Genomic DNA, 22,060 nt, shown 5'->3' with positions numbered 1-22,060 from the left:
GTCCTGCCCTGAGGAGCTTATCACCTAAGAATATGATTAGAAATTTAGATTGCAATGTACAGCATGGTTTTAATCACAGCTTTCTTTACAGTGAGGGAATTGGGCATAAGATGGCTTTGCTTCTTTTGAAATTTCTTTGTATTTGACATAGCAACATCAAACAAAATGCAATTAGCTCACTTCTTATTTAACTAACGATCCATTTTGTGTCACAGATCTATTATTTTCAGAATGGACAGGCTTATGAGTATGGAGAGTTCAAGAACAGAATAAATGGGACAACAAACCAAGGAAATGCATCAATAACAATCTCCAACATGCAGCCCTCGGACACCGGGTTCTATACCTGCGAAGTTTTCAATCCACGAGATTCAAATGGACGGAACCAGAAATCTGTGGCTGTCCGTGTACTGGGTAATTTATTTTGCATTGTGTTTTCATGTTGCTTTATCACAGTGTTGAACTGGGATTCAAAAATGCACCACAAGGTACCCAAGAGAATAATGTAATGGGGAGTGGATGTGAACGTTGGCATCTTTTGGTCAGTTAGTTCAGTGGGCCCCCTGGCGCTGTGCGATGCAGTAATCATCATGGTAAAGAAACAGGACTTATTTTAATTGATAGAAAGAAGGGCTTTTTCTGGGCTGCTGGACACAGACAGAGCCAGTGGTGTTCTCCACCTCCCAGACAAACAGCACCTGTGCTGCCTCGTGTAAGCACACAGGGTCTCTGGGTATGTCTACACTGTAGCTGGGAGTAAGCCTCTCAGAGCAGGTAGACAGATTCGTGCCAGAGGGGCTCAAGATGGCATGCTAAAAATAGCAGTATGGACTGAAACCTGTAAGTATGGACATTGTGGCTTGGGCTGGACTTCAGGCTTTCAGGAGGTTCACTCCCAGCTGCATGTAGACCTACCCTCTTAATCCTGGCCTGAATGAAGCAATCATGGAAAGGACTGCTGATTATAGTGCCTATGGAACATTGCTCACCCCTAGCGAATAGGGTGACATGTTTATGCTGAAACCTTTGCTCAACTAATAACTGCACTCACCTGTTCTAATGGCCAGTAAAATCTGAGTCGCCATGGGAGTCCTCCCTGTTAACCTTGCTGCATTATAGAGCCACCTATTATAATGGCCAGAGAAATATACATCCCTCTGGTAGCTGTTACTACCCAGCTTCACTGGGTAGTAATTAAAACACACTTTTAGTTGGGAACCACAACTGCACGCTGAAAACATTACCTGAGCTAGGGTTGCTGGCCTAGGCTTTAAGGCTAAGCCCAATGGTTTAAAATTTGGAAGTCTAAAGCAGCTGTGAAAAGCAGGCCACTTTTTGATATAGTTTTAGGCCCCCACATCTGAAAATGCTGGCCATAGCAACTTGCCTAAGGCCACACAGATAGTCATTGGTGGAGCCAGGAGTAAAATCCAGAAGTCCTGGTTCCATAAACAGTCCAAATACTACCTCTCTATTAAAAAGTCTAATCAATGTAGCTCTCTGTTCTGTGGTGAGTACAGAGTACACATCAGCTGAAAGAAAGCAATAGTTCAACCCTGAACAGATAGTTGAACAAGTATGAAAAGCAATGAGAGAAGAAAAATTTTACTTGCTAACAAGATAAATGTTAATACTAACCCCACCTAACAACTATCCACATACTCTCTGGATAGTTGATTAGAGTGAGGTTTCAGAGTAGCAGCCGTGTTAGTCTGTATTCGCAAAAAGAAAAGGAGTACTTGTGGCACCTTAGAGACTAACAAATTTATTAGAGCATAAGCTTTCGTGAGCTACAGCTCACTTAAAGCTTATGCTCTAATAAATTTGTTAGTCTCTAAGGTGCCACAAGTACTCCTTTTCTTTTTGATTAGAGTGAGAAGTCACTGCATATGTGAAAATGGCTCCAGCTGTACCATTTGTCTATACAGAAGAGACAATTAAAGGCAAATGGAGATAAATCCACTGGAAGAAACAAATTTTCAAAGCACAGATATTAAAACCATCTTAAAAAACAACCCAAGCAGCAGTTACTCTGCAGCAGAATAATAAACAAGAGCATATATGAGTTTGACTCAAAGCTTGAAAAATGGGATTGTAGTTTTCCCTAGAAAAGCAAGCATTACTGCTTGTACTTATACAGACAAAAACTGGGCCAGATTAATCATTGGTGTAATTCCACTGCAGTGGAGTTACAGAAAAGGCCCTCAACAATATGTTTAAATTGTGTTAAATGGGTGACACGAGCAAGCAAATGCAGGAAATTAAAAATAACACAGGTGTAGCTCAGAGTAGGATATGGCTGAGTACCAAAACAGAAAGGTAGCATTTTGCACAGGTGTCAATGACCAACCAGTGAAGAATCAGGCTATAGATCTTTGCACTCATATGGAATAGACTCACTTACACCACATATTACAATCCCATGAGACAGAAAGTGATTTGACTGGGATGAACACTGTGGCCTGCGCTGTGCAGGAGGTCGGACTAGATGATCAGAATGGTCCCTTCTGACCTTAGTATCTATGAAAAGTGACAGTCGTAATATAATTGAAATAATTGATAGTCTTTTCCATCAAGAAGTAATACCTTACAGCCTTTATAAAAGTATTTAATAGGATAAACACCATGAAAGGCAGTAAGAGTTTTCCCCCGACTGTTCACTTTTCTTTATTGCTGCTCAGGTCTATGTGGGAGAGATTGTGGTCAGACTACTGGGCCAGGATCTGATCTATTATTCTGGTGGAAATCTAAAACAACATCACCAAAGTCAATAGATTATTTACACCAGTGTAACAGAGTAGAATTTGGTCGAGCAAGATTTTGGCCCAGAATTTGTACCCATGGTCTAACTATTTTTCCTGCTTTTATTTTACAGTCAAACCTTCACAGCCTCACTGTAGCTTACGGGGAACCCCTGAGACAGGCCACCTTGTCTCTCTCTCCTGCTATTCTCAGGAAGGAATGCCTGTGCCTACATACCAGTGGTATAAAGTATCAGGGGAGACCCTCAAACCCATGACAGAACAACTCAGTGAGTAACATGCAAGACCTAGAGTGTGATGGCTTGAACCGTGCCTTCAATATTCTAGTCAATATAGAAAAGAATGCATTTCCCCCCTTCGTGTGCAATAATGTGGATTGAATTTATTTTTACCTATCAAAACTTACTAATAGCCATTACATAAATGCATTAGCCTGGTTTTGTTGATTTTACAATATATAATGCTGCTGGCCTCAGAGAAAGATAATTATGTAAAAAAAAAAAAATCCCTACCCGTGACACTAATGACACCTCAGAGCATTAAAATGAAAAGAACTACAACAATCTAATTTACTGATTTTTTTTTTTTTTGTAATCTCATTCACCTTGAAGTGAGTGAGATGCAAATTTATACTAAACTTATACTCAGTGGAACTCAAATTGTAGTTTGGTTTTCTAGGCCCCTGCATCATACAGACAGAGAGGACCCTTTGTTTCCCCCCCCCCCCCCCAGCTTTGAAAGTATTTTGTCCAGGTGCCAGTGAGGTTATCTTAGCTTCTTAACCCTTCACAGGTGAAAGGGTTTTTCCTCTGGCCAGGAGGGATTTAAAGGTGGTTAGTCTTCCTTTTATATTTATAACAGCCCCCATTGTGAAAACACTTAAGCATGTGCATAACTTTACACCTGCAAGAGATTCCCATTGGCTTCAATGGTATTACCCAAATGAGTAAAATTACATCCTTCTGTGTTTGCAGGGTAAGGGACCTGGTTCTCATACACTTAATACACAATTGTTTTCAAAGAAGATAAATGGTTCTAAATAAATTTTTTTAAGGAAATCCCTTTATTTAAATGCTGCAAAATTTACAATACAACCTCCCATGCCTTGTACTAATCATTATTCTTATTCAGTAAATACAAGTAATTACCCATATAGTATATAAATATGCATGTTCATATGTTTTCATTTGTCACAGATACAAAAACTGGGTTTTTAATTATTGGTAATCTCACCACCTTTGAAACTGGATACTACCGGTGCATAGCTAGTAACAGCCTTGGAAACAGCAGCTGTGAAGTTGACTTGACTGCAGCACGTGAGTTCATCATACGAATGGAATAAAATGTGCTTTACATACAGCATAATCAGAACGACAAAAAGAGTTAGGTAGACTGTTTTGGAATAAGAACTGGGTTGGTGGTCAGGAGGTCCTCAGTTCTCAACTCAACTGGGCCTTGTGTGGCTTTGGGAAAGTCATTTAACCTCTCTGCCTCCATCTTCCTCCTGTAAAATGGGCGTACTAATGTATACTTAGCAACATATCTCACAGGAGCGTTATGAGGCTTAATTAGTTAATGTTCCTAAACTACTTTAAATAGCTAATACACTATAGAAATGCTAATATAACACCACACCCTGGACTGGGTTGTCAGCAGCAGGGATTTGAATCCAGAACCTCTGGATTTATAACCACGAGCTTCTATAGTATGAGTTAACTGACAGACCTAGCTCTGTTAGATGGAAGGCTGTAGCAGCCTCACAAACCTTTATGTGGTCCAGCCAGTAGAGGGGGACATAGAGCAACACTGAGTAAGCATCCTGAGTTATACACACCTCCTGTCTAGGGAGATCCACCCATTTCAAATCTCTGCATGGATCGCCACTTTGTAATTCTCCATCCCTGGGTGGTTTGTCAGCAGTGAGGATTGAAACTTGTACCTCTGGATCTAAACTCATGAGTCTCTAATTGGCTTTGAGCAACCAGATCCAGGCCTTATATCTACTGACTTCAAGCTCACAATCCCAATGGGGCCTAGAACACTTTACAAACACCATTGAAATGCTCCAGTCTATGGAGTGGAGTGTTGCAGCTGTTTAATAGTGCAACATTAGGCTAGAAAGAAAGAAGAGTACTTTACTCCAATTGTTCTCAACCTGTGACCTATCAGAGCTCTGTGTGATCTTTCCTGGTAGTCAGTAGAATTAAATGTTCTGAGAACGAAGCGATAGGGGCTTGGAGTGGGTCCTTGAGATAATTTCTCTCGTAAGTGGTCTGTAAAATAATAAAATTGCCTTGCTCAAATGAAACTACCAGGGAGATGTTGGTAGATAGACTGTAACAATGTGAATTGGAACTTGGATAGGACACCAAGGCTAACACCCATGAAAATGACCTAGGATCCTTAGTGATCATAGATAGGCAGGGCTTGCATTTTATATCTCAACAGAAAATGGGAGATAGAGGCCATCCAGAATTAAAATCTTGTTTGCAAGGGTTGAAGAACCAAACAGCCCTCCATACTGTCAAACAGCAACCATCTTCTCTCTCCTGTAGCCAGGCATAAAAGTGGGGAATGGATTATTTAGGTTTGTTGAGCCTCTCGCTTCTCTCTCTGCCTGCTTGGGTAGAGAACAGCTAGCAATATAATGCCAGCTAGCAAGAAGCTGGGAGGCAAAGAATAGTGAAAGCCTGACTCACCCTTCCCTAAAAGCATGGATTTTAGTTCTCAGCTCTTTGAGCACAATATCTTCATCTGGTACCCCTTCAATGGGATTATCTCTATACTGGTGGCTTTTTAAAATTAACTCTGTGCACATATTTTTCCAGATTCAGAAGGTGGTCTCATTGCTGGAGCATTAATTGGAGCAATTCTGGGAGCAGTTGTTATCTGCATTATTGTCTGGTTTTTAACCAAGAAAGAGAAGAAAAAGGAGACAAAAGAGAAAGCAGCAAATAGTGAAATGCAGTAAGAATTTTTGTTTGCTTGATTGTAAGACAAACATTTCCTGACCAACCCCCTCAATAGAGATGGTCAAGATGGATCCAAAACCAAAACTACTCTACCGCAAACGTTTCTTTGGAACTAAGTCAAATATGGTGCAATAACATTTACAAAGTAAGACTATTTATTTTTGTCTCACTTTGAAACTGTTATTTATAGCTTCTTGCAGTGTTGGTGTATGTGTATTGATCCCAGGATATCAGAGAGACAAGGTGGGTGAGGTATTCATAGATTCATAGATACTAAGGTCAGAAGGGACCATTCTGATCATCTAGTCCGACCTCCTGCACGGCGCAGGCCACAGAATCTCACCCACCCACTCCTATGAAAAACCTCACCCATGTCTGAGCTATTGAAGTCCTTAAATCATGGTTCAAAGACTTCAAGGAGCAGAGAAGCCTCCCTCAAGTCAACCATGCCCCATGCTACAGAGGAAGGCGAAAAACCTCCAGGGCCTCTCCAATCTGCCCTGGAGGAAAATTCCTTCCCGACCCCAAATATGGCAATCAGTTAAACCCTGAGCATATGGGCAAGATTCACCAGCCAGATACCCAGGAAAGAATTTTCTATAGTAACTCAGATCCCATCCATCTAATATCCCATCTCAGGTGATTTGGCCTATTTACCCTGAATATTTAAAGATCAATTACTTACCAAAATCCCATTATCCCATCATACAATCTCCTCCATAAACTTATCGAGTAGAATCTTAAAGCCAGATAGATCTTTTGCCCCCACTGCTTCCCTTGGAAGGCTATTCCAAAACTTCACTCCTCTGATGGTTAAAAACCTTCGTCTGATTTCAAGTCTAAACTTCCTGGTGGCCAGTTTATACCCATTTGTTCTTGTGTCCACATTGGTGCTGAGGTTAAATAATTCCTCTCCCTCTCCTGTATTTATCCCTCTGGTATATTTATAGAGAGCAATCATATCTCCCCTCAACCTTCTTTTAGTTAGGCTAAACAAGCCAAGCTCTTTAAGTCTCCTTTCATAAGACAAGTTTTCCATTCCTCGGATCATCCTAGTAGCCCTTCTCTGTACCTGCTCCAGTTTGAATTCATCCTTTTTAAACATGGGAGACCAGAACTGCACACAGTATTCTAGGTGAGGTCTCACCAGTGCCTTGTATAACGGTACTAAAACCTCCTTATCCCTACTGGAAATGCCTCTCCTGATGCATCCCAAAACCGCATTAGCTTTTTTCACAGCCATATCACATTGGCAGCTCATAGTCATCCTATGATCAACCAATACTCCAAGGTCCTTCTCCTCTTCCGTTACTTCTAATTGATGCGTCCCCAACTTACAGCTAAAATTCTTGTTATTAATCCCTAAATGCATAACCTTACACTTCTCACTATTAAATTTCATCCTATTACTATTACTCCAGTTTACAAGGTCATCCAGATCCTCCTGTATAATATCCCGATCCTTCTCTGAATTGGCAATACCTCCCAGCTTTGTATCATCTGCAAACTTTATTAGCACACTCCCACTTTTTGTGCCAAGGTCAGTTAAAAAAAGATTAAATAAGATTGGTCCCAAAACCGATCCCTGAGGAACTCCACTGGTAACCTCCCTTCAACCTGACAGTTCGCCTTTCAGTAGGACCCGTTGCAGTCTCCCCTTTAACCAATTCCTTATCCACCTTTTGATGTTCATATTGATCCCCATCTTCTCCAATTTAACTAATAATTCCCCATGTGGCACAGTATCAAATGCCTTACTGAAATCTAGGTAAATTAGATCCACTGCATTTCCTTTATCTAAAAAATCTGTTACTTTTTCAAAAAAGGAGATTAGGTTGGTTTGGCACGATCTACCTTTTGTAAAACCATGTTGTATTTTGTCCCATTTACCATTGACTTCAATGTCCTTAACTAATTTCTCCTTCAAAATTTTTTCCAGGACCTTGCATACTACAGATGTCAAACTAACTGGCCTGTAGTTACCCGGATCACTTTTTTTTCCTTTCTTAAAAATAGGAACTATATTAGCAATTCTCCAATCATTCGGTACTATTCCTGAGTTTACAGATACATTAAAAATTCTTGCTAATGGGCTTGCAATTTCAGGTGCCAATTCCTTTAATATTCTTGGATGAAGATTATCTGGGCCCCCTGATTTAGTCCCATTAAGCTGTTTCAGTTTCGCTTCTACCTCTGATATGGTAATATCTACCTCTATATCCTCCTTCCCATTTGTCATGCTACCATTATCCCCAAGATCCTCTTTAGCCTTATTAAAGACTGAGGCAAAGTATTTGTTTAGATATTGGGCCATGCCTAGATTATCTTTAACCTCCACTCCATCCTCAGTGTTAAGCGGCCCCACTTCTTCCTTTTTAGTTTTCTTCTTATTTATATGGCTATAGAACCTTTTACTATTGGTTTTAATTCCCTTTGCAAGGTCCAACTCTACTCGACTTTTAGCCTGTCTCACTTGATCCCTACATGTTCTGACCTCAATTAGGTAGCTTTCCTTGCTGATCCCTCCCATCTTCCACTCCCTGTATGCTTTCTGCTTCTTCTTAATCACCTCTCTAAGATGCTTGCTCATCCAGCTTGGTCTACAACTCCTTCCTATGAATTTTTTCCCCTTCTATTCTTCTTCTCCCTCCTGGTTAAAAACCTGACAGTAATACAGCTAATAACTCACCCACCTTGTCTCTTTCATTATAGCTTCAACAGGAGAGATTGAGGGAGTCCCACATCAAAATATCCCATAGCTCAGTGGATAGAGCACTTTCCTGAGAGGTGTAGGAGACCCTATTCAAATCCTTTTCCCCTCTGAGGCAGAGGTGGATATTGAACCTGGGTCTCCCATATCCCAAGTGAATGCTCTAAGCATTGGCTAAAAGTTATAAGGTGGGTGGCATCACCACCCCCTCCAACTGAATTCACTGAATAGAAACTGATCCAGTAGGTGGCCTCTGAGCATGCCTACCAGATCACACCCTGCAGGCCAGAGAGGTGCTCCTCTGCCCGTTTTCCTCCCATTCGTGGATCGGGCTGAGGCTCATGCAGGAGACAGGCATCTGGACTCCTAAAGTGAGGCAGCAGTGTGCATGTCCAGAAGCAGAAACTTGGATGCCTAGGGGAACTTTTACCATGAAAATGAAGGTGCCCAGTAGGTTTAAGTGCCTACAGGGTTAGGCAGCAGCCAAGTATGAGCGTTGTGGATCACAGTGCAGCCTAAAACTGGGTTTTAGGTGCCTAAGTGACTTTGTGAATCGGGGCCCAAGTGCTTGACTAAAGCATAACTTCCAGAAAAGCATCCAGTCTTGATCTGATGTGAAGACTTCAGCATATGAAGAATCCCCCACTTCCCTTGGGAGTCTGCCTAATTAGAATTTGTGTAGCTTTAACTTCCAGCCATTGGTTCTTGTTCTGCCTTTCTGCACAAGGTTACAGAGTTCTTTTTGTACCCTGTATTTTCTCCATACAGAGCAATCAAGTCACCTTGCAATCTTCTTTTGAATAACATAAACACATTGATACCTCAAATTTCTCACTAACTCATTTTCACAGCCCTCAAATTACTTTTGTGGCTATTTTCTGTACCCTCTCCAATTTTTCAATATCCTTTTGCAAATGTGGACACCAGAACAAGACACAGTATTCTAGTACTGGTCTCACCGTTGCCATATACAGAAGTAAAATCATCTCCCTTATTCCTACGCAATACCCCTGTTTATACATCCAAGGATTGCATTAGCCTATTTGGCCACGGCATTGTACTTGGAGCTCATGTTCAGTTGTTTGTCCACTATAACCCCTAAATCTTTTTCAGTGTCGCTGCTTTTCAGGATACAGTCCCCCATTCCATTGGCCTGGCCTGCCTGCTTTTTTCCTGGATGTATGACCTTGCATTTAGCTGTATTAAAATGCATGTTTGAATGGGCCCAGCTTACCAAACAATTCCGGTCCTTCTGTCTGACTGCCCTCTCCTCATAATTATTTACTACTCTGCCAATCTTTGTATCATCGGAAAATTGTATCATAACTTTTATATACAATGGGGAGCTCTCGGGGCTAGTGTGAAATATAATCAATCATACTATAGTCATTAGGTCAGGGTTTTCTAGGATGTTCCTTTTGGGAGGCTCTATTATAGGGAGGATTTCGATTTGTTATTAATTAGTCTAACCCCCATCTTGCCTTCCTGCAGACCAATGCCTCAGAAACAACAGGCAAATGTCGAATATGTTAATATACCCACCCAAGAAAATGAGTCTATTGCCACAGCTACACCAAGCAGAGAAGCTAATGCAGCCAATGAATACTCTACTTCTAAGGAAGTTGCTGCCTCTGGAATGCCTGAAAACGATGAGATGCAAGGATTGGAGATACAAACAAGAGCCTAAAAATTCTACTGCAATTTCCTTATCTGCTATGGATCCCATCCTCAAAAATGTTGGTATTGAATTAATGCAGGAAGGAGTGTGGTTATAACCCACACACCTGCATTTGAGGTATTAATCACAAGGCAGGAGTTTGAAGATCATGCCTTCAACCATCCCAGAAGTATGCATATCATGGCCTCATTTTTCAATTTTGTTATTGCACTTATTAACTATCTAGTATGACTGTGTACCAAATATGAATGACAGCATAGCTAATGTCTCCATTTACCCAACCCATCTGAGAATATTAATTTTAAGTGGGTTTGGAAAGACAGACAACACTGGAGCTTTCTTATTGGCTGCTGGCGAAGTTATATGATGGCTTGTAAACACAGGAGTCCCTTTTCTGAAAGAAAACAGTCATTGCCAGCCAATCTGAAGTGTTGCATGTGCTGAGAATGACACAAGATGACTCTCTTAGCAAATATGTTAGTATCTAAGAACCTGATCCCGCACCTTGGAAATCAATGGGAGTTTAGCCACTGATTTCAACAGGTGCAGGAGCAGACTCCTAGAGCATGTGTTCATATCTGCCTGTAGTAGCCAACGCCAGCAACAGTAACAGCCTGCCTCTCACTCGCAGCTAATGCAGTTACACCTTTAACTAAAGAAGTACTTTGGTAGGAATGTTGCTGAAGTTCCTGAGTTCAATTATCACTGATGCTCAGCAGCTGTATGAATGGCTCATTAACCAAAACAAGAGGGTATCAACATTTGAGGCAAACTCAGATATTCAGACTGATAAGGTGCTAATTATGATCTGTACTATAAAAGAAGGTTCCGTTTTGGCCAACTAACATTATTTATGAAATTCCATATCTACCACTTTGCTGTACTCTAGTGAGTTCACTTTATACATACAGACACAAATTCCACAAAGTACTCGGCCCCATTTTTCAGTTTTGTTGCCTCAGTTGAAAATTGACTGGATTAGATGATAGGGGTCAAATCCTGAACTTGCTGAAGTCAATGGCAAAATCTCCAGTGAAGTCAACAGTGCCAGGATTTCACCCTAGCAGGTACCCAAGCCCAAATATCTAAAATGTCTGGGCCAAATCTGAAGTCATTACTCAGAGCTGTCTCAGCAGGCAAAACTCCCATTAATTTTAATGGACATTTTGCCTGAGCAAAGATTGCAGGTTGGGTCCTTAAATTCCATGATCATTATGAGGTTACCTGAAATTTTCAGTAATCTTATTGAAGTTGCCTTGTGAGTATGACAAAAACTACAATACTAAACAATCTCACTAGGGAAAAAAAAAGTAATGAGGCAGTACAAGCTGCTCATTGATTGTCATTCCTCACCACAGATGAAAAGTTTGCTAATGAAATATTTCAAGTGAATTGCCAGACAGAGGGAGCCCTCTACCTAGCTAACAGTAGTATAAACTTTATTAGTAAAAATGTTTCCACTGTAATAGGCAAACCCTATGTAGCATTTTGCTTCTCTTAGCATGCAAAACACAAGTGATTTTATCAGTGACCTTGTTTATAGCTACATGTTTGTTTGTTTTTTAATTGATTTTCTCATGTCTTCAGGTTTGATATGGACATTTAAAAAAACTACCTACTGCCCTTTGGCACTATAAAATAGCATGGTCTTCATTTTTATAAGCATATTGTGTAATCGTATAAATTAACATCTCTTCTTGGTTTTCTTCACCTGATCTCTTTGCTTTTTTTCCTTAACATAGCTTAGTATATTAAGTTACAAGGCCTTATAATGAGAAGAGGTTACTATGATTTCTGCAATAATACAGGTCATTTCAATATTCATGGCACTACCACTAGTCATACATTTGCTGAATATGAATGGGATCTGTAACCTATGTAAAACTAATTGTAAATAAAGTGTGTGACAGCAGTTCTCAGCGAATATAAAAAGCTAACTTCCTAACATCAGCTTTTCTAATGCAGCTCATCAGAATGCTAGATTGACTTTGGGGAAGGGGAAATGGGGGAGGTTTTTCAGACAAAGTAAGTTTACGTGGGTGTATTTTTACTAAGGGAGGTTGATATGTTTCTTACCATTTTGGGATGCACCCAGATATGACTGCAACTGAGCTGGCTTCAACCATATGGGTTATGATGATGTAGGATTATAACTGTGCTTTTGCTTTCCGTGAACATCTTGGCAAATTAAATAAAAAATAATCAATCACGTTTGTACAGCACAGAAACCCCTGAAGAGCTGCATGAGTGGTGGAGGCTATTTTTCAGAACTTCGCTCTGATGCCGTAGACATTTTTTCTTGTGAGACCCAACTATCTTCTTTGGGGAGATGGGGGAACATTATTAGGTACCATGGAGTCACAGGGTCTGGTCTATGCCCCAGCCTGTAACCAGTCTCCAGGGAGTGACCCCTTTAATGGGCCAGGCCTCAAGGACCTACACAGTTCCAAACAGGCAGGTCCATGGCCTCCATGACTCAGCACCAGCAATCCCCGTCTTTCTCCTTGGCTCCCTGCAGCAAATCCAACCAAGCCAGAGTCCGGTGGGAGGCTTGTGCCGGCCCCTTCAAGACACAAGGCTCACAGCAACACAGGGAGCCTTTTCAAACAAGGTAACAGTTTATCATCACCTGGCACAGAGAATCCGAGAGTCCTTATGTTGGCACACAGAGGCAGCAGTTAAGCAACAGTCTATCCTAGTCAAACCAGTGCCCTGATGAGCCCTCTCTGGTCCAGCCACTTGAGTCCCTCTAAAAGACCCCTTCTTCCAGTCCCTCTGTTGATTTGGGTCAGGTCAAGACAGTTTAGTTTTTTTTTTTTAATTAATTAATTCCCTGCTACCCTACCCCTGACAACTCCTGCATTGTTTCAGAGCAGGGTTACCCCCTTTGCACCTACTGGGTAGCAATGCAATGTACAGAGGGAAACTGAGGCATGCCTAGGATTCATAAAATTACAGAAAATTCCCACTTCGTCACACTAGGGAAGCTCCACATAAAAAGTCACACAATGTCTCTTAGCCATTATCTCCTGGCGAAAGCAGAATTCATAGGCTGACAGACAGGAATGCAGCAATGTCTTTGACCTGAATAGATCCCAAGTAGCCATACAGAATTCCATCCCCACCCCTTTACAGCTCAGGATTGCCGTAGTACTACCCTCTCCCCTAGTAGCATGGCTGACGCACAAGTTATGCTATGCTTGGTTCTCTGCTTTCACCCTTGTCCCCACACAGGGGCATAGAAGGGTAGTTGTTGCAATGACCAGCATTAAGCACCTGTTGGAAATACTGCCAGGGACAAAGCAATATAAACCTACTGTCTCTGTTCCCTTCTGTCCTACTGTATCCCATCTCCCCATAGGAGCTGCACCGTTTTGATGACGCACTGGCTTCACTCCTCTCTACAACAGTGTTAGGGGCATTAGAGTAGAATTTCACTCCTTGCAGCAAGGTACTCATATTTATAGATGAGTAACAGACTTCATTATTGACATAAATCCCAAACCAAAGATTACTTTACTGATCTGAAAGCTCAAACCTTGGACATTTTAATACTTAACCCTATCACCACCAAAATCTATACAATGATTTAGAATACGTAATCATTCTGATTTAGTTTGATTCTATATTTCTCTCTATCATAACCCTTTGCAGTAATATTATACAGCTCTGACAACACAGTGGTTAGGACATAAGAACGAAGGTTATAGTTCTTACTTCTGGAAGTTCCTGGAATTTAGTATTTAAGAGATGCAGGTTGAAAAGCATCTTAGCCAAAATCATTGGTTTCTCTCTCAATCAATCAATTTTGCATATCAACAGCTTATTGTTAGAGAGCAAGTTTTGCTTGGACCCTACCACTCTCTCCTAAGAAAACTTAAAACTGCATTTTATTTTCTAGTGTGGAGATCACTTTGTATGAAGTGTTTAGATACAATTTTCTGGTTTGCTTTACAATTGTTGGTAGGAAACTGCAATCTCTTTACTCTCTTATACAGAAGCAGTCATATTGTAAAATTTTTATTATTGTGACTTTTCCTTGTAACTGAAGGATAGACTGATTCTATTTACATGCAGTCTCTCTCTCCCACATCTCAGCTCTGGCAATATTTCAGCTTACTGATTTGTTCTTTTATTTGACTTATGTGCATAAGTGATTTAGCTAATGATACAGATTCTTTTGTTACATATAAGTTTAATAAAGTTTGCCATTACAAAACCTTATTATATTGTTCACAACAGAATTTAGTTAAATAAGCACCCTAACCCCACCCACCCAAAACGGGGGTGGGGGGGGCAGAAAGGGTGTCTAAGAAGTCTCGCTGTCATCTGTTAAACAGTTCCTTGCTGCTAAGTCCTGTGTTCTCAATTCTGTACTTCCCTGATGCCGAGATGCTTTTGCCATCAGTGAATTATGTTAATCATACGCTTCCTAAAGCGGCGTAGGAGCAATGTCAACTCTGTTCAGGAATAACAACAAACTGAACGTATTGGTCACGTAAAAAAGGTTTTCTAATACCCATTCAGTGTTCATCAGCACAAACGTAAGACATAGGACACTGCCAAGGAGAGGAGGAGGAAACCATCGAATGCTTGGTTAGCAGACAAGGCCACAGGACTGCATCACTTCATTGGTTTACTCCTCTGATAAAGAATGGTCCAGAAGGGAGGGGACAGCATGGAATTCATTCACAGTAAAAAGTACTATCTATTCATAGCCTATGAATATAACTTTATGCAACTCAGACGCCCCAAGAAAGGAGAATGTGAGGAGGATACGCTACTCTCCCACTACTCTGAAAGTTCGTATTTAGGAATATGAAATTACTGGAAATTGTCTTGCCATGAAAGTTTCTTTTCATCTGAGTCAAAGCTAACTCCCAGCTAAGTCTGAGGCCCCTCTGCCCCCCAAACAGAAAAGACAAGGAATTAATGGAATGGTGACAGTTTGACCTCGAAGAAGTGTTCCTATTCCAAAAGAGTTCAGCTCCAAGTTATGAATGTGCACTGCTGTGGTCCTCCTAGGAAGAGGAGGACTTTCCAGAAGAACTGGTTTCCAGAAAGACCAGTTTTATTTCATAAGTGTTCATGGGACTAGAAGGAGCTTCTGCTGGAAGGTGCTTTATAGCCATATAATCACAGCAGGGAAAATTCAAAGAAAGCTAAGTAAAGTGATAACTCTCACTATAGGGATGCAACCTCAGGGCACTGCTTGGAACTTTTGTTACAATTATCACCTACAAGACTATTAGTACAAAAACCAGTACATGCCCATGAACACCACGTCTTTCAGTCATACAACAGTTTTATCTTCCTATAACTAAGGAAGCAGAAGTTGCTGCTGGTAAATAAAGGGTGCCCTGGACTATTGATATTAAAAAGGTAAACTGCACATTAAATGTCAGAGATAATATTACACAGTGGGATGCACCAAATCACCAGCATTGACAGCTAAAGAAGGAACTGCAATGAGATTGGAGCTAGTACATCTCGAGGAAAAAATCCAGAACACAGATATTCAATCGGCACAACACCTCTTAAAAGCTGGGATATTAAATAAAGGCACATGATGATAGCAGACAGTAAAATTAGATGGGAGCTTGCAGCGAGACATACAGGGCCAGCAGAAAGCAATGTAATTAGATGACAGTGTCTCTTAGGGGGCATTAGCGAGTCTGCACGTACATTAGTAGACACAGTTTGATCATCTCAGACCCAGGAAGTGTTTGACAAACTGAAGAGAACATCACAGACTAGAGGGCCAGACAGACCAGGCAATAAGGACGTATTGAGAGTGAAGTATTCATAGCTATGCCAAAAGGGGGTCTGACGAATGAAAGGGGTGGCAAATAGAATTAACTTCTAGAAACAGTTGAAATGGTCATGTAGATAACAAGGAGGGAGAGGAATAGTTTAGAGTGGTCTGAAGTGAAATACGAATTGGATTAAACTGAAAAAAACAACTGTGTAATATAAATACCAAGAAGAAAAAAGGAAAAAAAACACCAGCTCCTTTACAAGATGCAGAACTGATTGGAAATTTTCCAACAGAATTTTTTTTTTTTTTTTTTTGAGGACTGTTTTCTGAAGTCCCAGCTCCACTGCAGCCTGCCAGGCAAACTGACCTTGAATTTTGGCTTCCAGAGCTACCAAAATGAGCTCCCTGCGATCCCCATCAGGTGGGCTGCTAAGAAGCCAGCAGCCTGTATGTCCTGGGATCCCCAGCTCCTCGGTAACTCATCTGGGTGGGCAGTCAGGGATTCCAAGAAGCATATTGTGTTTTGGAAACACCTAAAACATTGTAGTTCTATGGAAGTTTTACACAGAACTTCAATTCCATTTTCTGGCCAGCTGTAACAAAAAGCAATATCAGACTGTGGAATGGGCTTCCAAAGCAAACCTCATTTTAAATGGCTCAAGCAACAGGTCTGAACACAATACTATAAAGAAACAATCCCACACGAGGCCCTGTAAAATAGAAAAAAGAGAACCAAATAGGTTGTTCCAATTCCAATTTATAAGAGTAACAATAATTTTACATGAAACAAAACTGCAGGATACTAAAAATACTTAAAAAGTGCTGACTGGTTTAATTAACAGGCAATTAGAAGAAGTGCACTTGGCGGTACAATTGAAGGGTACTGATATATACCACTACATACATTATATATGCACATTATAACAACATTTAAGCCATTACCAGTAAGCTATCAAATATTAAAATAGTCTTAAATGTGTGCATCAGGAATGGCATTCAAGTCATAACTCATCCAACACTGCTAGCCTTCCACCAATCTTTTAAGTACAGTTCCCAGGCCAGCTTTTGACACTTTCAATGGGGTCTTTTCTTCTTTGTTCTCAATGTAAATACTTGCACCATGGGACACCAACAGCTTTGCCTCATCCACTCTCTCTTCATCACAGGCTAAATGGCTGTAACAAGAACAAGAAACCCCTGATTGTTGCCAAATCTACCAAGTTTAAAGTGCCAGACACTAAGGAGTTTATATATAGCCACAATTAAAGAGTCATGGATGTTTCGCAGGGGTAGGAGGTAAAGGAATATGGGGAAAGAACACACAATTCCAAATGTGAACATAGACTTCAAAGCCTATTCCCAGTCATTCCACTGCCATTGGACAGCTTGAGTATTTCCCAAGGCTGCTGTCTTCTCAAGCCCAAGACCATTTCAACACTAGATTGTAGCCCAGCCGAGCAGCCAGCTAGCTTTGGGAAGTCAAAAAAAGCTCCAATATCTGAACCTCAATTATGCAACACACACACACACAGCCTCCACATGCATTGAGATGCCTGCGTTTGGTCAAAAATCCCTCATCAAAAATGGAAAAAAAATACATATTAGCAACTATACCACTTTTATCTGTCTTTGGCCAATTGTCAATTTATTTTTTAAAAATATAATCTGATATTATTGCACAACAATAGCAAACAGAATGCAATTATTCCTTAAACAATAGAAGTGAAATCCTCACTAATATTTTAGTCAAATATTAGTTTTGCCATCAATTTAAATTTTTACTGTAAGAGTTTACATATGGATATTGCCCTAGATGCATGCATTTTGCATTTAACTTCTGCCTGTTTGCTTAATAGAAGGGTTGTCAATTAATCGCAGTTAACTCATGTGATTAACTCAAAACAATTAATAGTGATTAATCGCAGTTTTAGATTTAGACTTCAGATTCTTAAACCTTGTGTCAAGTGCTGTAGCTGTCTTTAGAAATTTCACATGGATACCTCCTTTGCATTTTGTCAAATCTGCAGTGAAAGTGTTCTGAAGATGAACATGTGCTGGGTCATCATCCGAAACTGCTATAAAATGAAATATATGCAGAATGCGAGTAAAACAGCAGGAAACATACAACTCTCCCCCAATAAATTTAATGATTGCATTGTATTTTTACTGAGCGTTGTCAGCATGGAAGTATGGCCTCTGGAATGGTGGCTGAAGCATGAAGAGGGATACGAATGTTTAGCATATCTAACATGTAAATACCTTGCAATGCCAGCTACAAAAGGGCCAAACGAACGTCTGTTCTCACTTTCAGGTGACATTGTAAATAAGAAGCAGACAGCATTATCTCCTTTAAATATACACAAACTTATCTGTCTTAGTGATTGGCTGAACAAGAAGTAGGACTGAGTGGACTTGTAGGCTCTAAAGCTTTACGTTGTTGAGTTTTTGAGTGGTTATATAACCAAAATTTAAAAAAAAATAAAAAAATCTACATTTGTAAGTTGTATTTTCACGATAAAGAGATTGAACTACAGTACTTGTATGAGGTGGATTGAAAAATACTATTTCTTTTATCATTTTTAAAGTACAAATATTTGTAATAAAAAATTATAACATAAAGCGAGCCCTATACGGCTTCGATGAAGTGAGCTGTAGCTCACGAAAGCTTATGCTCAAATAAATTTGTTAGTCTAAGGTGCCACAAGTACTCCTTTTCTTTTTGCGAATACAGACTAACACGGCTGCTACTCTGAAACCTATACACTTTGTATTCTGTGTTGTAATTGAAATCAATAAACATATTTGAAAATGTAGAAAACATCCAAAAATATGTAATACATTTCAATTGATATTCTATTAACAGTGCAATTAAAACTGCGATTATTCGCGATTAATTTTTTTTGAGTTAATCGCACGAGTTAACTGCGATTAATCAACAGCCCTACAGAAGACTAACAGAATAGCTTCGTCTAGCATTTATACTGCTGGCATATTGTCTACTGCAGCGGTTCTCAACCTGCAGCCCAATTACCACACAGCTGTGGCCCAGCTCAGTTGCATGCTAAAGGCTGGCCTGCGTGCCAGGGTCCCAGGCAGAGCGGTCTGGGCTGACCTGCCACCCAATGGGGCGGGGCAGGAGCCGCACGGCGTGGGACAGGGCAGGCATCTAGGGTTGGGGCAGCCGGTCAGCCCTGCAAGCTCCAGGATTGGGGTCTGGGCTGCTGCTGCCCTGCCACCTAGCCCCTGCAGGTCATAAGTTGTGGGCCACATAATAAATTGAGACCATTGGTCTATCCTCTAGGGGCAGTATAGTTGAATTACTGAGTGATTGTTACTGTAACTAGGTTTTATGCTTCACCAGGAAACAAGTCTTAGTATGTATTTGAAAAGAAAAAAAAAAATTAAAACATGGTGACTGGAAATGAATAAGACATCTTGTTACCCTTCTCTAGAGCTTTCTGAAGGAACCGAGAGTTTGAGGATACTTGCATTTAAGTGGAGTTTTCAGTTCAGAGATTAAAAAACAGAAACGTAACATCACTTACAGAGCTGTGTTCCCTTCAGAGTCCTGCATATTCACAGACGCTTTGTACTGCAGCAGGATCTGAATCATTTTTAGGTTTCCTTTAGCTGCTGCTCTATGTAATGGAGTGGATTCAAAGTGGTCTGTTGCGTCAGGATCAGCTCTATTCTGTAACAGCATAACTGCAATCTAAGCATGTGGGGAAATGGGGGAAAAAAATCATCATTTTAATGATAATACAAAGGAAGAGCAAGACCTATTACATATGAAATCATACCTCTTGTCTATTTCTGGAGGCTGCATAATGCAGAGGTGTGCAGCCATTTTGATTAATATCATTCACCTGAGCACCTTTTCCAATCAGAGCTTTCACAATTTCATCATGGCCCGCTGAAGCTGCAATATGGAGAGGAGTCCAGCTAGCCTACAGAGGCAGGAAAAAATAGTTTAAAACCTACAATTGCAAGGAAAAAGCCCACTATAGAGTAAGGTACTAGTCCTGGTAAGAGTGGCAGAAAGGCCTTCTAAAGTTTCTGCAAGTTTATTTTCAGTAGACAGTAGAACACTGAAGAGAACTTGACAACTTCCCCTTCTTTAAAAAGATTATTGTTCTTGCAGTACTGTTCATAATAGACATTACTACTCCAGCTTGTCCACCAACTAAAGGAAAATGCCAGCAACATGGGCTACCCTGAGCACATCAAGCCTATCCTCTGCTCTCTACAACGGCTTCCTGCAGAATATCAAGTCAAAGTTCAAGATCTCAGTCCTTACCTTCAAGGCGCTCAAAGGCCTGGGCTGAGTATATCTAAAAGATCCCCTAAAACTCCAGGATAAAGACAAAGTGGTAGACAATTCTGCTTCTCAGGCACTTTCTACCGTAAGGATAATTCTCCCCTATGCAGCAGACAGCGCTTCTTTGGGGGCTGGTCCAAGACTGTGAAATGAACTCCCACAAGAACTTAGACCTTCACAAACGTTATCACTGTCTGTTGGAGAAGCGACACTTGCCTACCTTCTCCAACACATACATAGCAGCATGTACATTTTACTAAGAACTCAGAAAAACCACACACTACACTGCACAAACAGGTCTCTTTCCAGAAAGGAGATGAGAGAGGCAGAACAAACCATTTGTGACAGATGTTATTCATGTCACTTAATGCACTATATTGGAAGGCAGTCATATATTACAGTAATGAAGAAAACATATAAGTCTATGCAGAATAGAATAAGATTTTAGTTACATAACAAGTAGAACAGTATTCATAGTAATCTATAAATTACTATCCATGGAAATGAGTTTGCTACCAAATCCTTAGGGGGACAGTCTCCTTGTGGAACCTTCCGCCATCACCAGGTGGCTCATTCTTAAAAATGGTGCAAGACTCAGAACTAAACACTGAGAGCACGTAGATTATTAAACCCAAACGATATACCAGCTGTAACAAAGGCATGAGCCTTGGGATCTGGCCAGTTCTACTCACCTCCTTCTCGATTCCTAAAAAATCAGTCCATCAAGCCCAAAGCTGCACAGAACATTCTTCTGCGCTTTCAGGAGTATGTTTCTAGGAATGTACAGAACTTACGTCGTCCTTGTCATTGACAGGCACGCCCAGGCCTAACAAGAAATGCACGACGTCCGTCTGTCCCGCTGAGCATGCCCAGTGCAGCGCTGTTCTGCGATCCTGCAAACAGGAACAAAACACGACATGGGTCAGCTGAGCTCCTAGCACAGGATCCTGAGGGGAGATGGCAGGGCAGGCAGCGGGGAAAATACATGGGAGAGAGCAGGGCCCCAGGTCTCCAGCTGATACAGACTGATAGGACCCCTGTAGTGTAGTAAACTGCTCTGTGTAGGAATGTGCTACTGGCTGCCTATGCCTTTTTGAACCCAGCCCTGGGAAGCCCTGGGATACGGAGACGTACTGTCTGTGAGAGGGGAAATAAAAAAGTCCCTTTGCCCCCCACCATTTTTGCAAACATTGGCGTCTCAGTCCCACTGGGGTAACTCTTGTGCCCCTGCCTGTGCTGGGTTTTGCCCTCTGACACCCCTGCCATCGCCTCACCACGAGCTTAACTCCTGCTCCTCCCGCCAAGCCTTGATTTTGCCCTTTAGCCCCTCTCCTAATGCTGCCTCCAGCTGCTTGACCCCCCTGACCAGTCAATTTCCGCCCCCTGCTCAGACCCGGGCCACCCCGCTACTCCGATTCACCCCCTTTACCCCTTTTTAACCCCGCCAAAAGCAGTCCGCAGAGTCTTATGGGTCGTCAGGGCAGGGTGAAGGGCAGTGGCTTCAGCAGATGTATTGAGCATGCGCAGGACACTCTACGCCACACATCTCCCAAGCCCGGGCCCCTGCCTCCCTCCAACGAGCCGGCCCAGCTGAGGGCCCCGAGCCCCTAACACCCCGCTCCGCCTGACCTGGTCGCTGCGCGTAGCCAGGCCGCGGTCCTCCCTCAGCCGGTCCTGCAGCAACTCCAGCTGCCCCGTGTAGGCCAGGTTACAGACCTCCACACTGGACACCGAGCCCTCCATGCCGACGCCCGGCAGGCGCTCTGCCCGTCCCCTCAGGAAAGGGGGCGGAGCCACAACACGCCCCTCCTCCCCCTCCAGGCAGCCAATCAGAGAAGCAGGTCGGCCCGGAAGGCGCCGGG

At 41.6% G+C, this 22,060-nt stretch overlaps 2 protein-coding genes across 8 annotated transcripts in view; one reads left to right on the top strand and one right to left on the bottom strand.

The window, feature by feature from the left end:
- The window catches only part of VSIG1 (V-set and immunoglobulin domain containing 1), a 36,387-nt gene extending 23,460 nt beyond the window's left edge, over positions 1-12,927 (top strand). For 3 of the 5 annotated variants that reach the window (XM_038417034.2, XM_043492143.1, XM_043492146.1), the window contains 5 exons: positions 216-414; positions 2,876-3,031; positions 3,959-4,078; positions 5,591-5,729; positions 9,936-12,927. In XM_038417034.2, the coding sequence (XP_038272962.1) occupies positions 216-414; positions 2,876-3,031; positions 3,959-4,078; positions 5,591-5,729; positions 9,936-10,131 (810 nt within the window). In that variant the 3' untranslated portion in view covers positions 10,132-12,927. The remainder of the gene's footprint in view (positions 1-215; positions 415-2,875; positions 3,032-3,958; positions 4,079-5,590; positions 5,730-9,935) is intronic. The other 2 variants (XM_043492145.1, XM_043492144.1) reach the window with 1 other exon arrangement.
- On the bottom strand, positions 4,173-22,057 carry PSMD10 (proteasome 26S subunit, non-ATPase 10). 3 transcript variants are annotated; one of them, XR_006274149.1, is made up of 7 exons: positions 21,828-22,057; positions 20,993-21,091; positions 19,681-19,827; positions 19,426-19,592; positions 16,945-17,055; positions 16,248-16,475; positions 4,173-4,266 (listed from the first exon to the last, which is right to left on the bottom strand). XR_006274149.1 is itself a non-coding variant. In XM_038417035.2 (6 exons), the coding sequence occupies exons 1-6, from the start codon at positions 21,939-21,941 to the stop codon at positions 16,430-16,432; spliced, it is 684 nt and encodes a 227-aa protein (XP_038272963.2). In that variant the 5' UTR covers positions 21,942-22,057; the 3' UTR covers positions 11,359-16,429. The 3 variants fall into 3 exon arrangements, 2 of the variants coding, with proteins under 2 accessions (XP_038272963.2, XP_038272964.2); XM_038417035.2 differs by lacking the exon at positions 4,173-4,266 and having other exon boundaries at positions 11,359-16,475; XM_038417036.2 differs by lacking the exon at positions 4,173-4,266 and having other exon boundaries at positions 11,359-16,475; positions 19,747-19,827; positions 21,828-22,001.
- Between the last annotated feature and the right edge of the window lie 3 nt (positions 22,058-22,060).

This window comes from Dermochelys coriacea, chromosome 9 (assembly GCF_009764565.3).
Source record: "Dermochelys coriacea isolate rDerCor1 chromosome 9, rDerCor1.pri.v4, whole genome shotgun sequence".
Lineage (NCBI taxonomy): Eukaryota > Metazoa > Chordata > Testudines > Dermochelyidae > Dermochelys > Dermochelys coriacea.
The sequence above is the reverse complement of the archived record's forward strand: the minus strand, read 5'-3'. Positions and strand labels throughout refer to the sequence as shown.

Coding starts and splice junctions, on each gene's coding strand:
- PSMD10 (XM_038417035.2), bottom strand. CDS start 21,941: ATGGAGGGCTCGGTGTCCAGTGTGGAGGTCTGTAACCTGGCCTACACG. Junction 17,056..19,425: donor TCTGAAGGGAACACAGCTCT/GTAAGTGATGTT, acceptor TTCTTGTTACAG/CCATTTAGCCTGTGATGAAG. Junction 16,476..16,944: donor ACCCCATTGAAAGTGTCAAA/AGCTGGCCTGGG, acceptor GCTTTTTGTTAC/AGCTGGCCAGAAAATGGAAT.